Source organism: Alternaria infectoria (assembly GCF_024043175.1).
Source record: "Alternaria infectoria strain BMP 0036 chromosome Unknown scaffold_50, whole genome shotgun sequence".
Taxonomy (NCBI): domain Eukaryota; kingdom Fungi; phylum Ascomycota; class Dothideomycetes; order Pleosporales; family Pleosporaceae; genus Alternaria; species Alternaria infectoria.
The window spans coordinates 23,971-41,161 of record NW_026250739.1 but is presented as its reverse complement, the minus strand read 5'-3'; the positions used below and the strand labels follow the sequence as shown (position 1 = coordinate 41,161).

The following is a 17,191-nucleotide window of genomic DNA, read 5'->3' as shown; positions in this document are numbered from 1 at the left end:
CCACGGTTGATGGGGGTGTTAAAGTGGCAGGCGCGTTCGCGTGCACGCGTAAAGCACGCTAGCCACATGTAGCGCACGCGCTGTTCGCGTGTCTGATTGGGTCATCATTGCTTGCCATGTTCCCAGACCCAGCGGTTCAGAGTGGCATGCGAGTCTTAGCATCGTTTCCCTGTATTCTATACTGAACCCTATCTATGCCCTTGCAACCCTGCTTCTAGGTGCAGCCCTGCTCTCATCACATCATTTCTCAGCCCATGAGGTCACCCAGCGCGTTCACATAAGCCATCGGAACAGTTGTCGCACCCTCAGCCAGGAAGTCCTCTTTCTTGCTAACGCCGGTAAGCACAGCCAGAGTTCCGCCCAGCTTTCCGTCGATACCGAATTGGATATCCGTGTTCAATCTGTCGCCCACCATGCATGTCCTGCTTCGGTCGAACTTGAACTTGCCTTCTATCGCGTCCATCATGGCCTGACTCGGCTTGCCCAGAGACAAAGGGGCTCGACCAATCGCTCTCTCAAGCGCGGCGCCTGATGCACCAGCACCAGGGAACAGAGAGTGCGCATTTGGCAATGTGCTGTCGATGTTGGTCGCGAGATATACCGCGCCACGCTGTAGGTACTGGAACGCGATTGCCGTCTTCAAGTAGTTGGAGTGAAAGTCCAGACCACTCAGCACGACGCCGACATCTGGATCGAGCAGGCTGCCATTTGCAATAGCCTCGAAGTCCTCTGGCTGCCGGAACTCGCGCCGGTAGGCAGGGTCTGTACCACCAATGTATGGGACACCTTCAGCTTCGAGCTCCTGTTCTACGCCCGACTCTCCTAGCACGAATACCTTGTTCTTCGGCGTGGGGAGCTTGAGGATGCGAGCGATGTATACGGCGGCGCTGTAGGACGATCCGAAGACTTCTTCCTGACATCGTGTCAGCAAGCGCTCATACATTGGCCTCACTGCTTACATACCACCTGGGCGGGGATACCAAGTTTTTCGAATTTCTTCTTGTAGTCTGCGCGCGACTTGGTGCTGTTGTTCGTAACAAACACGAGTTGTTTGCCTGGGGTCAGTCAGTTGGAATGTCATAATGCTGCGTGCCAAGTGAGTGTCTTACCTTTACTCCTCAGCATCTCGAGAGTTTCTGGGACCCTCTCGTATAGGTGATCGCCGGACCAGAGGACGCCTATCCTTCGTCACGATCAGTAGATGGCCACAGGTGCTATAGTGGTCGCGAGCAAGAGACATGATTGTAGGAACAAGGCTGGCGCATACCATCGCAGTCGAAGAGGAACACCTGGGCATCTCGTCAGTGAAGCGTCTGGCAACCGAAGATTCTAGGCGCATACATCAAACTTGTCCAGGAACTCGTCTATGGCGTTCTTGTCGCCAGACAGGAATTGAGGTTTTGCCATAATGCCGATTGTCTCGTTACAGTTCCCGCGTCAGTAAACACGGACGAAAGATGACACTGGTGGGGTGCTTGGCGTGGACCCTGAAATCCAGCGGAACGATACCGACGGATTCCGAAGTCCACAAGGTACTCATCACACAACCTCTGATTGACTTGTTCAGTGTTTCACACTTCGATCTGTTCATTCATGATAAATGCATTGACTTGAGTTTGACTGCATTGTAATACTATCTTCATTATAGCTTTGATCGATCGAGTCAGTCCACGATGATCTTCTTCTCAAGCTCCTCGAAGTTCTCAAAGAAGCTGTCAAAGAGGTTTACGGCGTGCTCAACATCATGAGCACCACCAGTCTCACGGATGCTGTGCATGCTGAGTTGAGGGTTACCCAAATCAAGAGTACGCGCGCCCATGGCCGCCGACAGCATAGGCCCGATGGTGCTTCCACACGACGAGTCGTTACGAACAACGAAGAGCTGAAGCGGAACACCCTCCTTTCCTGACTTCGGGTTGTAGGAAGCCGCTTTGGCACGGCGGGCTGCTTCTTGGAGCAGAACGATACCTGGTGAGTTTGTGGCGTAACGCGCGTTGGCGTTGATCTTGATAACAGTTCCCTTGTTCATCTCAGGCCTGTGCTGAGCCTCGTACTTGGCTGGGTAGTTGGGGTGTACGGAGTGTGCCATATCGGCGGAGATCAAGAAGGATGTGGCGAGTGTTTGCTCGTAGGCAGTAGCGGTGTCTGCCTCAACCTTATCATACGATGCATCGGAGTTGCTCTCGGACGCTGGCAATACTGAGAGACGACGAATAACAGCAGGTAGCAGGTTGGAGTCTGCGCCCTGTGCTGTTTGGGAGCCAATTTCCTCGTGATCGAAGCATGCGATCAATCGGATAGTCGAATCCTTCTCCAGTGCTGACGAGTCGGACAGACTCTTGAGAAGACCCTCGACGCTGCAATACGTCATCATGAGATTGTCCAATCGTGGAGAGAAGATTAGCTCGTTGTTGAGACCGCCAATGACCGACTTCTGCGTATCGTACAGGACCATCTCGAAGTCTACAATATCGCTCGGTTCAGCGCCGGCCTCCTCAGCGATGATATCGATTATGTACGGGTGGTGTCTCGCGGTCGGCGCAGCGAGGGGCCCTTCGGTCTCCGCGTCGTTGCCTTCCTCCTTGGTTTCATCGCTCTTGCCTTGACGGTTCAGTTCTGCAGCGACAAGACCAGCAATGGGGAACAGCTGGGTCTCCTTGTTGAACTGGAAGTTCTCCTGGCGATCCAGGTGGATAGCCAAAGTAGGTATCCGCAGCATTGGTCGCTCGACCTTGACCAGACGTTGCTCGATGTTGCCGTCCTTTGTGCGCACCATGGCGCGACCTGCAATGCTGAGGTCGCGGTCAAACCAGGTATGCCATAGTCCACCACCATATGTCTCGCAGGCTACTTGGATGAAGCCGTCGCCCGTTCGCTTGGATACAGGCTTGATGCGCAGGCAGGGAGAGTCGGTGTGGGCGCCGATCATGGCAATGGGGTTGCCCGCCTTCCATTTGTTGCCGATGGCGAATGCGACGATGGAGGATGTGTTACGGGTGAGGTAGTATTTGCCTCCGGGATGCAGGGTGGGTGCCCATGAGTCGCGCTCCTGGTCACTGTTACTATCTGCCTCTACCACGGTACACATAAATGGTATCATGATACCCCACTGTTGACACTTAGACTGCAGAGTTGCGTACCTTGATCTGCTTGAAGCCCGCCTTTTCTAACCTCTCCTTTGCTGACTTGACAGCGTGAAATGCTATCTACAGTCAGTGTCTACTCAGGTAACGACAGCACGCGACGTACGTGTGGGCGAGGCATTGACAAAAGACAGGAAGTCCTCGGCAGCTTTGAGGGAGGGTTTGGTCGCCATGGTTCGTACACGCGATAGTCCAAAGTTGGGACGTGATACAACAAGGGGTGTTGTCGGTGCGAGGTGCAGTAGTGTAATGCGCAGCTTGGATGATGGCAGCATCAAGGATTGGACACGACGTCTACAAGCTGGCCGCGGGCGGTGTGGGGTATCGATTGAGAGGCGATGGAGGGCACGTCGGAGGCTAGCGCTAGACTCCACTCGGCGGCCATGCGCGACGCTGATTGGATGAGAGGACCCCAAGGAACGCGTCGTGGTGGAAGGTACGAACATCAAAACATACGGATATGGCAGCGGCGACGTGACGGCTCTTGCCCTGGCGCATCGCAGCGGCCACCCTCACCTCGCCTACTGCTCTGTTCAGACGACATCTCCATCCCCATCTTCGCTTTCACATTACATAGCCTAGCTGGCCCAGGACTAGCCCATTATTATTGTCTCTCCTTACAGCGCCCGCCGTGTCTCTCGTTGCTCCCCCAGCACCCTGCGCCTGTCTAGCATACAAGCTCCGACCCGCAACCACAACAAGGTCACCGCCGCCCACCCCGCCCGTTGCGCGCCCACCGCCAACACCACGCCGACATTACCCACGTCTACCGCAATTCGATGCGCAGCCAAATTGAATAAAAAGCATACCTATTGTCTGCACTATTGTGCGCCGCGACGACCTGTCATTGGTTAAGAGGAGGGCAAACGACTTAGGGGCTATCAATCATCACAATACCACGACTCCACGTCACCGCGCGACTCACCTCATTGTTCCCGCCTTCACTCTCGTTTCAGGCAGCCATTGTCCTGCCAGCTGCAGTATACCCGCCACTCGCGATCATCGATTACCCTCACCCCGCCACGACTCTGTTACTTCACTTCGCACAGTGCACCGATCTACACAACAACAAACCCATAACCAGGCGCATCCACCTCGATGGCGCGAGACGACTCAGGGGAGACCGCTGCGGCGCATGCGCAGACCGAAGAGGGCGTCGCAACCCCGACACTGATATCGCCGCCCGAGTCTAAGACACCGCCTACCGCCTCGCACAAGCGCAACCAGATCTTCCCCTCCAACCCGCTCGATCGGGGCTCAGAGCCTATAGATGCAGCGGCGTTAACGAAAGCCCTTGGACACATTGAACAGGCTGGCCGAGTTAGAGAGCGGACACCAACAGCAAGCCCAAGCCGAAAGCGCCCGCGCATATATGGCGACAGGTGAGATTGCAAAAGTCTAGGAGCACTGGATTGTCTGTACTGACGTCTCCTCAGATTCATCCCAAATCGCGCAGGCCAAGACCTCCAGGCAAGCTACAACCTGCTCCACGATGAAGCCTCGCCAGCAACTCCGTCCAAAGCGAGGCGCACTCCGCACCACGAGCTACACTTCCAGAAGAGTAAGCACTCGCAGTCCTCTGCTATACAGTCACTAACCCGCCATAGCCGAAGAAGCCAACCGCACCTACTCCGCCGTACTCCGACAAGAGATGTTCGAGGGCTCCGTGCCCCAAGCCTTTCCCCAGAGTCTGTCGCCGACAGATAGTGCCAATATGCGAGGAGCAGGACGCTCACACACCCCTCCAGCTAGGACCACAGCCACATTACCACCGCCTTCAGGAACCCCATCAACCCCGCACAAGAATCTGTTCTCCTACTCCGGCCAGCCAACTCCGTCGAGGACGCCCTCAAGTCGACATGGTATTCTCAATCTCAACGCCCGTTCAGATCTTTACAGTCTATCACCAATCAAGTACAGCAGTCAGCGCATGCTTCTTAGCCCACAACGGCAGGCTCGCGCAGTCTCGAAGGTACCATACAAGGTTCTGGATGCACCGGATCTTGCAGATGATTTCTACCTCAACCTCGTGGACTGGGGCAGCCAAAATACTCTGGGAGTAGGACTTGGATCATGTGTTTACATGTGGAACTCGAGTAGCGGTCGCGTTACCAAGCTCTGTGAACTTGGCGATGATTCAGTTACAAGTGTGAACTGGATACAGCGCGTAAGTTTTGCCATCTAGATCATATGCCGCACGTACTAATCTCCAGCAGGGCTCTCACATTGCGGTCGGAACCAACCGAGGCCAAGTACAGATCTGGGATGCGCAGACTCAGCGCCGTCTTCGCACCATGACAGGTCACACAGCTAGGGTCGGCGCCCTTGCATGGAACGAACACATCCTCACCTCAGGCTCGCGAGACCGTACAATCTACCACCGAGACGTGCGTCAGCCAGAGCAATGGTTGCGCAAGCTTGTTGGCCATAAGCAAGAAGTCTGCGGCCTCAAGTGGAATCAGGAAGATCAACAACTCGCATCCGGAGGCAACGACAACAAGCTCATGGTCTGGGACAAGCTCAACGCCGAGCCTACCTTTAAGTGGAGTGAGCATCAAGCCGCCGTTAAGGCCATTGCTTGGAGCCCACATCAGCGTGGTCTCCTCGCTAGCGGTGGTGGTACAGCAGACCGAACTATTAAGTTCTGGAACACCCTCGTCAGCTCCAGCGGCCCGTCAGCTTCAGCACTCGCCTCCGCATCGGCGGCTGCGTCAGCTGCAACCACTGCCAACGTCCCTCTATCGCCTACGGCACCAGCAAATCTCATCAACAGTCTTGATACTGGTAGCCAAGTGTGCAACCTAGCATGGTCAAAGAACAGCAACGAGATCGTATCCACGCACGGTTACAGTCAGAACCAGATCATTGTCTGGAAGTACCCGAGCATGCAGCAAGTCGTCTCGTTAACGGGCCACACCTACCGTGTACTCTACTTAGCCATGAGCCCGGATGGCCAGGTCATCGTCACTGGTGCTGGTGATGAGACGCTTCGCTTCTGGAATGCGTTCAAGAAGAAGGAGCGCACTGGAGGTCTTAGCAGCATGGATAGTTGGGGCGTCATTCGCTGAACTATTCTATCTGCTTTGCTCTTCTACTGATAGTGTACTATAGGACTGATGTCGAACATCGCCGAACCTCTTGTGAACCGGACCTCTATATAGCTTTTATGCTACTTGCGAGATGGGATACTAACGTGTCTGTGTAGTTCATCACAGCGCGCTACTATTGCGGTTCACTCACGTTGTTCGCAGACACAGTCCACCTACTTCCTTTCTTCGACGACTTCGGCGGCATTTGTACGGTTATGATCAATACTTCGGGTATTTCCTTATGAGCATGTGTGGCGTTCTGGGCGTTATAAGGGGCTCGATACCATGGGATCTTATTATGGGCGGCGTTGGTTGGTCCAGACAGCCAGGCACATGCTATGGTCTCGGGCTTGGGTGGTTTATCTGATATGGACCTGAAGGTTATTACTTCCTGGCCATTGCGAATGCCATATTCTTTCATCTAGGCACTCAGATGAGTAGTGCTTCTTTGCATTTGCTTCGACGACCATTTCAGGGCTGAAGCTGGAGTTCAGGGTTCTAGGGATCAAAGCCCTTTGGGTACATGGCCGTCAATCGGCTTGGGCTGGACTTTTCATGATTACGATTGTACATTAGAAGCCCATACATCACGGAAATTAAGCGTGGAACTTCAAGTAAAGTTTTCTATCATCGTGCAGTCTGTGCGAGGCAGTCGTGGTGTGGACGAGGATAGGCAATAACTCTAACAAGTGTAGAGAGGAAACATGCCCATCTGACGGGAACAGTATCTGCCAGCTGGACGAACTGCACAGTCAGCGAGGTAAATTCTAGTGGAAGTGCCGGTGCGTAAAATGGCATGCGGTTTCGCACACGATCGTCTAGGAGGGGTTCTATCCGAAGTGTCCCCGATATTGTCTTCTATGATGTTAGAACTTCGCGACTCTAAGCAAATATGCGTCGATTGTTCTCACGATCCTGAGATCTCGGATGTCTCCTTCTATTCCATAGATATCTAGGTGATGAGGATCGAGTGGAAGTTCTAAGGTCACAATTATTGGGTAAATCTGGGGTAAAGCAAAGACCGCGGCAAGTAATGCCCGACTAGGCATTCCGCGGGTACCAATGCTTAACAGCAAGTGCTGCAATTAGCCGGCAGATGACCCGAATATCGGTGTTTCCGCCGCTGAGGCTATCCAGCAGTTGCCGACAGCCCCACCATAAGAGAAGACATCGGAATGTCGGAAATGCAACCGGAACGACGAGGGGAAGTTGCATCATCGCTCATATCACGCTTCTCTTCCTTTCCTCTTCTACCTTGTACCTGAAATCATCATACCAAATCTACCCTTGAAAACATCTCCACAACCATCATCATGGCACCCGACCTCTCCCAAAACAAAGCCGTCAAGCTCGTCGCCCACGCCGCCGCAAACAAATACGCCATCTGCGCAACATGCTGCTACAACGTTGAAGGCATCCTCGCCTCTGTCCGCGCAGCAGAAGCAAAGCGCGCACCACTAATCATCCAACTCTTCCCCTGGGCCCTCAACTACGCCGACGGCATCCTCCTGCACGCCGCCCGCGAAGCCGCCGACAACGCCAGCGTCCCCGTCGCCCTGCACATGGACCACGCGCAAACACCAGAAATCGTCAAGAAAGCAGCGAACTTCAAGAACGGCTTCGACGGCATCATGGTCGACATGAGCCATTTTGACGATAATCTGGAAAAGACGGCGGAGTTGGTCAAGTACTGCAATGAGCGCGGTATCATCACAGAAGCCGAACCAGGCCGTATCGACGGCGGCGAAGACGGTGTCGGCGACCTGAGTGAAATGGGTCTAGAAGCCATTCTCACCACTCCCGAACAAGCAGAAGAGTTCGTCGCAACAGGCATCAACTGGCTAGCCCCCGCCTTCGGAAACGTACATGGCAAATACGGTCCTAAAGGTCCTCAACTCGATTACCCCCGTCTGCGCAACGTGCACAGCAAAGTTGGGGATCGCGTTGCTCTCGTGCTGCACGGCGCGGGTAAAGAGTGGTTCCAGGAGAAGCTGCTCAAGGAGTGCATTGAGTGTGGTGTTGCGAAGGTCAATATTAATGATGCGTTTAACAATGATTTCATCGATGTTATGAAGGAGCAGGCGGGCCTCACCCCGATTACGGGGTTGATTGAGAAGGCGACGGATGCGATGCAGAAGAGTATTGAGAGTTATATTGAGTGGATGGGTGGGGCGGGGATGGCGGATAAGATTGCGTTGTAGATGGCGTTGTGGGGTTGAATGTATATAGAGAATGTACATGTGTTTGTTGTCGATGTATCAGTAATAGAAGTGTAGAGTTGTTGAAAACCGAATTCGATAGCGCGGGAATCGCAACTATTTCTCCACACCGAGTTTTGTGTGTAATGGATCAACGATCCGACGAGACAAGCTTTCGGCCGAAAGAATGTCTATATATCGCGACGATCCGACCATCATCGTGGCTAGTCTTGCGAGGACGTCAGTGAATGTCAGCGCTTTCCTGTGATTACTGATCGTAGTACTAGCATCTTCGCGTCAATGCGCGTCTCGGGCTACTCAACAAACCTACCAACACGACTAAACATCAAGGAAATCTGGAACACATAAGAGACTCATCGTTTCCGCGCATCAAGAACGAGTAATTCGCTGAACTCCACAAAGAACAAACTTGTCATTGAGAAACCTCACACAACCAATCATGCCGGCAAACTACTCTCTCCACGCCATCCCTGTATACTGGATCATGGCTCTTTACCCACATATGTACTCTGTACGTGCTCCTTTCCCCTTCCCTATCCCACATCTCCACTGATATATCACCTCTAGCAAGGTCTCTTCAAAGCCGCCACAAACGGCCAACGCAACAACAACAACCCGCGCGGCGCCTCAACACTAGAACACTATCGAAAATGCACTCCCGATGCTATCTACGCCAAAGCCGAGCGCGCAGAAGCTTGTCATCAGAATAGTATGGAGAATGCGCCGTTTTTCATTGGGGCGGTGTTGGCGGGGAATGCGGTGGGGTTGGATGTTGGTAAGTCTTTTTTCTTAGAATATGAATGAGTCGTTGGTGAGGCTTTGTAATCGATGAGCTTGGGGGGGGGATGGATGGACGTTTGTGTACGATTGGGTGGATGGGAAATGCATGCTGACGATGAAACCAAACAGCAACGATGAATACCATGGTAGCGTCGTACATCGGTCTACGCGTTATATACAGTTTCCTGTATGTCAAGGTTGAGAAGAACAAGACGAGTTATCTGAGGAGTGGGACGTGGGCAGCTAGTGTGGCTGTGTTGATGACGATGTTTGTCAAGGCGGGGAACAAGATGAACAGGAGTCTTGGGATGTGAAGCGGGTTCCGTTTCGCATACATGGTCTACTAAAAGTGGAGGAAAAGGGAAAAAAAAAGGATTCAAAGACAAATCAGCGAAGAGGTCTGGAGAGATCAAACGATTGCAATTTTGGTAAAAGAATGGAAACTCGTCGCTAATATCAATAAAGGAATGTCTTAAAGAATGACAACACATCTACACCCCTGACATACACGCTCTCTCCTCATTTCCAAAGTCCTTCTCACCAACCGCCCATCTCAGAAACTCACTGCGGCCAAGCACACAGCCCTCCACAGTCCGAGCCGCCATTCAACGGATCACAATCGTCCCTCGGATCATCAACACAGATCTGGCCTGGGATATCACACTCAAAGCCCGCAAAACCACCGCACAACTTCTCGCTGACGCAGATACCCAGCATATCGCAAGCAGGACCGCAAGAGCCAGGCGTGAAAGGGTCAGTGATGCAAGTCTGACCTGCGGGACACTCTTGAAGAGGACTTGCGCGACCGCCGCCACAGATCTGGTTGGTGGGGGTAGCTTGGCGAGGATTGACGGGGGTAGGAATGGGTACGATGCTAGTTGAGAATGTTGTGCTGGCGTCTGGTAGGCAGACCTGTTGTATTGTTAGATTGATTCAGACTTTTTAGTAGCAAGTTGGCTTACTTGGGGTACGGGCTTCTCTCCACCACAAAGCTCATAGCATCTCTGTGCAGAAGCATTCAGGCATTCACATAGCTCAGGCTGTGTCGAAATGCAATTGACCAGAGGGCATTCGCACACTGGAGGAGGGGGAGGAGGGGGGATGGGCGCAGGAGCAGGCTCTGGCTCTGCTACACGAGCCTCGACGGGGATTGGAGGGCAGGTCGATGGAGGTGGTGCGGGCTTGCCACACTTTGCGGCGCACTCCACTTCCGCGTTGTAGAAGCACCAGCAAGACTGGGGCCATAATGCGATGCAAGATACGGGCTCGCATTCGCACGTCTCTTCCTGTGGCTCAGCTACGGGTTCCGGGACCGGCTCTGGTTCTGCTTTGCGAGCTTCGATGGGACGAGGTGGGCAGGTGTCGACAGGCACGGGGTTACCACATTTCTCGGCACATGCTGCCGCTGCATCGTAGGCGCACCAGCAAGATTCAGGCCAAGATTGAATGCAGAAGACGGGCTCACAAGTGCAAATCTCGGCCTCAGGCTCTGGCTTTGCTTCTGGCACGGGCTCTGGCTTTGCTTCGCGAGCTTCGACGGGGCGAGGAGGGCAGAAGTCAGGCGGTGCGGGACCACCACATTTCTGGGCACACGCTACCGCTGCGTCGTAGGCGCACCGACAAGACTCGGGTCCAAGGCAGAAGGCGGGCTCACAAGTGCAAGTCTCGGACTGTGCCTCGGGTACTGGTTCCGGCACGGGCTCTGGAGCACGAGGTGCGATATCGACACTGCAGTCCTCGTAAATCGGCTCTGGACCACCGCATTCCTCGAAGCATCTTCTCGCGTTGTCGTTGCGACAGTAGCAGCCCTCAGGGAAAGCTAGAGTGCAATCGGCTTCCGGGCACCAGATGCAGACTTGATCTTGTGGCTCTGGTACTGGTTCCGGTACGGGCTCTGCGGCGCGAGGTGTGATGTCGACGCCACAGTCCTGGTAGATTGGCTCCTCACCGCCACACTTCTCGAAGCAGGCTTTCTCCCCGGCATTGCGGCAAAGACAACTCTCAGGCCAAGATTGGATGCATACATATCCCTCGCATACACAAATAGGCTCTGGCAATAATGGCGTTGGTGTTGGTGCGGGCTGGGGGGTTACGATGTCGACAGTGCAGTCGTCGTAGGTTGGCTCTTCACCACCGCACTTCTCGAAACACGCTTTCTTCGCGTCGTTGCGGCAGTAGCAGCCCTCAGGGAAAGAAAGAATGCAGATGACATCTTCGCAGACACATGTTTCATCCTGGGGTGCTGGTACGGGCGCAGGTACAGGCTCCGCGACGGGCTCTGGCTCCGGGGCGCGAGCTTTGACAGAGTCAATTGGAATACTGCAGTCCTGGTACGTCGGCTCCTCGCCACCGCACTTCTCGAAGCACGCCTTCTTCGCATCGTTTTGGCAGTAGCAACCTTCAGGGAATGACAGGATGCAGAAGACTTCCTCGCATACACATTCGGCGGGTGTGGGCTCTGGCGTGCTGGCAGGCAACCTAGGGCAGTGCTAAATCTGTAATGAGCATTGTGATGTCGTTGGGTAAGATTCTAGCTTACCAGAATACGGGGCTCGTATTCGGGGCATTTCGCCTGACAATCGTACTCTCGCTGGTTGAGGCACGCGCATGCTTCCTGTAAGAATCTTCGTCAGTGATTGGCGTCGTCTGCTCTAACAAGAGGGTGCGTACCAATGCATTGTCGCCGGGGCAGTTAGGTGGTGGGCATGTTGCTACACAGCTGTCTGGCGGCGAGTCCAATGCACGCCCAAGGGCGCTTCCGAAAAGAGGAAGAAGGAAGAAGAGAAGCTTCATTGTCAACAAGAAGAAGACCACTAATCAATAAGAATGCGGTGGTACCGGAAGATGCCTTCGAGGTTGAATGTTTAGCAGGTAGAGATCGGACCGGATATATATTCGGAAAGCACGTTGGACGCCCTGAAAGCATACTTGGTCTCACCTACCAGCGTAGTCATCTTACACTCATCGCCAAGGAAGCCTATAAGACATGTCAGAGTCGCAGAGTGGCCTCAGGAGACCAGACGACGCCTTCCGAAGCCACCAAACTTTGTGTTCTGGCGAACACGAGTTCACAGCTGCCATCCAAGCTCTTGGCGGTTCGTCCTAGGCATGCGCGTTCCGCTATGTGATGATGCTGCATTTTTCGTATAAGGAAGTACCCTCCAGCCCACTACCTAAGACATACCAACAGTGTCGTCAGACGGGGCGACCTTTTATTTCGGTCAAAAGTCCGGTAATTGCGCAATCATGTTTGGATGTTTAAGCTCATGCTAGGGAGCAAGCGCGAAACCGTGACGTGAGACCAAAATTAGCACTAATTTACTTCACGCGTAACCGGGTAGCATGAATAATGTTATCGATTGCGGGGTGCAGATCATGATAGAAGAGGCCTTCGGATCCAGGCACCGTCGCACGTTGCAATTGGAGTCAGCTCTCATTTGCTTCCTGTCGGGTGGGACGGCATATTGATTGAACGGAGGCTTTTGCGGCTGAAATACGACAACTCTGTATGGGTATATTAGGTACTGTATATGCGTGCCGGGTATTCAGTTGAGGGTTTCCGGGGTTCCAGCTCTCAGCCGGGACGTCGTACGCCATTCCACCCGTTTGCCTGTCGCGTGGTGATCTGACGTGGTATGGCCGCGAATCACATGGCCATTGGCCAAGCTGTGCTGATGGCGAGGAAAGTCGCGGTAGACGACGAATGGGGTCTACTGTTCTCGAAGCTCAACGATGAGAGGTCCACGGGTGAACAAATCTGGCAAAAGTGACGGACGGATGCGAGAGAATGCGGGTGATTTGAAGCTCAGGGATGACCTACGCGGGCCGCTGACGCCAAGGCGCTAGGCCGTCGTTCTTGCCATGAGCCTGGTCATATTTCCGTACTACGTCAGACGACGCTCATCTTCACACGCATTGGTCGTACTAACTAGGCAGTTCAGAAACAACATGCGGAGCTGAGGATCTCGTGTAAGAAGGACTAGTCAATACAACCCCTACTGAGCTTTCACTAGGCGGAGCTTCAGCAACTGTAAGGAGTGACTTATCGATTGAGTAGGGTGCGTAAGTTGTCTAAGGCTATGCCAAGTCGTTCTCAAGCGAGCCACTCGCTGACGTGTAATTATGTCTATGACCAATGCAAGCTCAGATGCAACGCCGGTGTGCTTCCCAGGGGTATAGGCCTTCAATGCAACCAAGAACCATCATATGAAACCGTAACTCATTAATAGCGAAATCACCTATTTCTGTCAACGTCTTCAGGCGGAGACCGTCGCTGGAGGCCAGTCGTCGATCGGACCGCGTCGACGCCGCGCCAGACTACGGTAGAAACAGAGGAAGCTAGCTCACGCAATGAGGGACCCGCTTCGGAAGCTCGCGGGATCTCCCCAGAGGTGCGCCGAGAGTTGTCCCCCGACCAGCCGGCTTCAATGTCGTCATCACGCGGAGATGGATCGGTGGGTCCAGATCTGGACATGGGTACAGGTCGCGACGCGGAAGGTGACATGTTGCGAGTCTCCGCAGCTTCCGTCTGTACGTCTTCTTCGCTGATAGATAGTCGGGGCGAGCGCGTTGGTGATGCTGACTGTAGCCGATCGTGCCAGCTTCGACTCAAGGAACGTACAACATCGCCTTTGCAGATGGGGCAAGTCCTCCGGCGCGTGACAAGCCAAGGTGTTCTACTCACGTCAGATCGGCTGTGTCGATGGGATGGAAAAGGTACTTACATGCAATCCGCATGAAACTCATGGCCACACGGTAAGCTCATGACCTGACTGACACCATCGACGTACTCTTCCAAACAAACAACGCATTCTCGTTGACGGCCTCCATAGCGTCGTCTCCACGCCGCCAGCCCAGATTCTCGCTTTTCTTCTTCGCGGTCACGAGATGCATGCTGCACCGATGTCGACGTGGCGGGAGTCTCTGACACGGTAGTCGAGCGCGATCGAGATTCGGGAGATCTAGAACGTGTTGCAGAATGCTGAAGTAAGGGAGTAGTAGGTGAAGCAGCGCTAGATGTTGCCGCGGACGAAGAATCGCTTATTGTCTGATAGGTCCTGACAGGCAAACGCTCAACAACGGATTTGGGTGCCCTCCAACGGCGACGTCGTATACGAGATCTAAGAAGAAGAAGGGCGTACACGACTGTCAGAGTGACCAATGGGCTGACGACGAGTACGAGTAGAGTGTCGAAGAAAGGACTACTTGAAACATTCGTGGGCGTAAGCGTGACCCACAGGCCTTGGTGAGCACTAGTCGCAGACGAGGATGTTTTGATAGACGCGGAGTGGACATCGATGATCGAGGTAATGCTCCTAGTGCGCGCACGACTAGATGACGCTGAAGACGCAGTGCTGTGTTTAGAGCCAGACCACCAGCTCCAAGGGCTCTTCACACCGGTCTTTGCCTTGGCTGGGGTATACTCACCACTGCCAGGCAAGGCATTGCTACCTGCTTTGGTACTCACTGGAGTTGGGCTAGCTGTTTTTGTGGATGCACTTGTAGTTGCAGTGAGTGGCAAAAGGTCAGGATCGCGCCAGTCGTGTTCACCGATAACGAAACCGTCAGCGAGGTTGGTGGGGCTTGCCGTGGGCACTGCCGATTTTGTCTTGATGGGGTTTTGGTCATCTTCCCAATCACTAACCTCCACCCATTCCAAATCACCGCTATTGGGAAGTCGTCGGCTGCCAGCCTTGGGAGATTTGTTGCTTAACCCATGACCAAAAAATGCAGAGAGGAATGAGTGCCAAAAGCTTGTTCGCTCTCCCTCGGCAGACTTCTTTTTGGATGGCAGCGAGTGTTGCTTCCCGTGGGCCGAAGTCTGTATAACTTGTGGCGCTTCTGAAAGAGTCGCATGACTTTCAGTGTCCTTGACGCTGGCATGAGAGGCCGCAGAATCCGAAAGCATGCCGTCTCCTGGGTAGAGTGAAGACAAGAGATGCGCGGTTGTGTGCGAAGTAAACAGGGACGGAATCGTGATATTAGAGGTGTCGCCTTTGGCGTACATACGAACGAGGGCGCCGCCACGCACGTCGTCACCAACGATGACGGCCACTCCTCCACGCGATTGTGCCCATTGAACTTTGGCCAGGAAACCACAACCCCCTCGCTTGAGGAGTACAACCTTGCCAGCGATTTCAGCACTCTCTTGTAGTGATTGTATATCGGCGTGTTTGCTTCGTGGCAGTATGTGCGTGCTGGAAAGCCCTGGTTGCAGGTGATCGTCCGTTCCATCGTCCGCAACGGCGTCCTTGGTGTTGTCTTCGCTAAGGCCAGGTGCTCCCTCTTTCGAAGGCAAGTTTCTGTCAAGCGTGGTGTCCTTTGCTTTTCCTTTGGAAGAGCCCGATGGCCGTGAAGCCCGCATGAGGTCATCGTTGCCATCTTCCCAGCCCGGAACGTCGCTGCAACCCAGCTCGCCGCCGGCGCCCATGGAGTCATCTCCAAACCCGCTACCGATCCATAGAGAGCCGCTCAAGCCTCCTTTGGGTAGCGCGGGGCCGAAGGCAGCGGGTCGGGCGAGGAAGAAGGTCGAATTATCGTCGGTCAAACTAATAATCGCGGACGGCGGGAACAACGAGCTCGGGAATGGTGAAGAGAACATGGCTTTGAAACTGCCTCGGCTCGACGCAACTGAGATGCGTTCCTGTTCTTCATTCTGCGATGTTCCCACGACCATGTATAGGAGGAGCGTAACGGCGACCAGGCTCGTAGACAGCGAAAGCAGTAGGCGAAGAGGGCGCATGCTTGCGGAAGCAGCCGGGCGGCGACAGGAGGAGGTTGAGAAAGGAAGAACAGCAAGTAGTGCTGGATTTCTAGGAGTGTAGAGGCATCGACTGAGATCAGGAGACAGACGGGATGTGGTCCTGTCTAGGGTCACGCGGGCGAGTGAAGGGCAGGAAGCGATGGATGATGCGGCAATAAACGGACGTCAAGGTCGTCACTACTCGGGTGGCGCGAGACAACGAACGGCGCACATGTGCAGGAGGAGCTGGCGCAGCGATTACAGCGAGAAACGCGTTGGAGGCAGGCGATAAAGAAGCGCGTGCTCCAGAGTGAAAGGCTGGTGGGCGCCCGATGATGTCGTGATGCGAGACCCTGGTGCAATCGGGGCACGGCCACGACGGCCGCATGCGCGTGCGCGCGATGAGTGCCAAGCATGCCATTCCCCGCACTCGACCATGCTAGAAACGTCAGAAACACCAAAAACCACGTCTGCCTTGTCGTAATGGTTCGTGGTCACTATCTATCTTTCGAGATACAGTATCTGATGATTTGCGACGCCTTGTGTGAGTCCGCGTACCGCCTCCTCTCGCTTTCGTCCAGAGCGTGCCGACAGGAAACGACCAGTCTGCAAACATCCTGTAGCTCTAAGGACTCATCGACTAGATTGGCATGAGGAGAAGATTTAAACGGCAAAGCTCCGTGGTAGAAGCTCAAGCTTCGCGCAAATAGATGCACTCACCCTTTCCCAAAGTTACACACGGCCGTCACCCACCCGACCTTGGCGGACATGCTCTCCTCGTCACATCTGCAATGGCGAGAGTGGAGGTGAAGCAGACATGGACGGACAGTGAACAAAAGAAGACTGTCCAAAGCGATGGCATTTTTGATGTCTCCCAGGTAATATTGCTGGAGATGTCGCGGTCACCTAGACTCTGATCATGGGCCGCTCCTTCCTCGTCAATCATCTGGGTCTGCTCGCGGCTTCTGCTTTACGACGAGATCTGTTTCGATCGGAAAGCACCCCGTCAACATAACCTTCACGACTGCCTGCGCTCTCCCCTCGCCCTTCGTGTCGTCACGCTGCTCCCATATCTTGCCTCGTTCGACTTCCCAGCCTACACGCCTCTCATACCCTCAACTCCTCTTATACCCAGCCCTACTACCAGCTTCCATACCTCTCAGCAGCCCTCTTCCTACTCATATCATTTTTAAGTCTCATCTGCTTGGCTACCAACCT

At 54.0% G+C, this 17,191-nt stretch overlaps 5 protein-coding genes across 5 annotated transcripts; 2 read left to right on the top strand and 3 right to left on the bottom strand.

Annotated features, from left to right (window-relative positions):
• Positions 1–247: 247 nt before the first annotated feature.
• Positions 248–1,407, bottom strand: J4E92_011000 (uncharacterized protein; the record flags this gene model as incomplete). Its single annotated transcript, XM_051502333.1, has 5 exons — positions 248–913; positions 964–1,055; positions 1,110–1,178; positions 1,268–1,289; positions 1,342–1,407. 5 exons carry the CDS (start codon positions 1,405–1,407, stop codon positions 248–250), a joined length of 915 nt encoding a protein of 304 aa, XP_051347444.1.
• A 256-nt stretch (positions 1,408–1,663) lies between these two features.
• J4E92_010999 (uncharacterized protein) lies at positions 1,664–3,316 on the bottom strand (the record flags this gene model as incomplete). Its single annotated transcript, XM_051502332.1, has 3 exons — positions 1,664–3,049; positions 3,141–3,202; positions 3,250–3,316. The coding sequence occupies 3 exons, from the start codon at positions 3,314–3,316 to the stop codon at positions 1,664–1,666; spliced, it is 1,515 nt and encodes a 504-aa protein (XP_051347443.1).
• Positions 3,317–4,241: 925 nt separating this feature from the next.
• On the top strand, positions 4,242–6,211 carry J4E92_010998 (uncharacterized protein; the record flags this gene model as incomplete). Its single annotated transcript, XM_051502331.1, has 4 exons — positions 4,242–4,525; positions 4,580–4,704; positions 4,751–5,310; positions 5,360–6,211. 4 exons carry the CDS (start codon positions 4,242–4,244, stop codon positions 6,209–6,211), a joined length of 1,821 nt encoding a protein of 606 aa, XP_051347442.1.
• A 1,334-nt stretch (positions 6,212–7,545) lies between these two features.
• On the top strand, positions 7,546–8,433 carry J4E92_010997 (uncharacterized protein; the record flags this gene model as incomplete). The annotated part of the gene is made up of 1 exon (XM_051502330.1): positions 7,546–8,433. The coding sequence occupies one exon, from the start codon at positions 7,546–7,548 to the stop codon at positions 8,431–8,433; it is 888 nt and encodes a 295-aa protein (XP_051347441.1).
• Positions 8,434–10,154: 1,721 nt separating this feature from the next.
• J4E92_010996 (uncharacterized protein) lies at positions 10,155–15,973 on the bottom strand (the record flags this gene model as incomplete). Its single annotated transcript, XM_051502329.1, has 2 exons — positions 10,155–11,709; positions 14,373–15,973. The coding sequence occupies 2 exons, from the start codon at positions 15,971–15,973 to the stop codon at positions 10,155–10,157; spliced, it is 3,156 nt and encodes a 1,051-aa protein (XP_051347440.1).
• Positions 15,974–17,191: the final 1,218 nt, after the last annotated feature.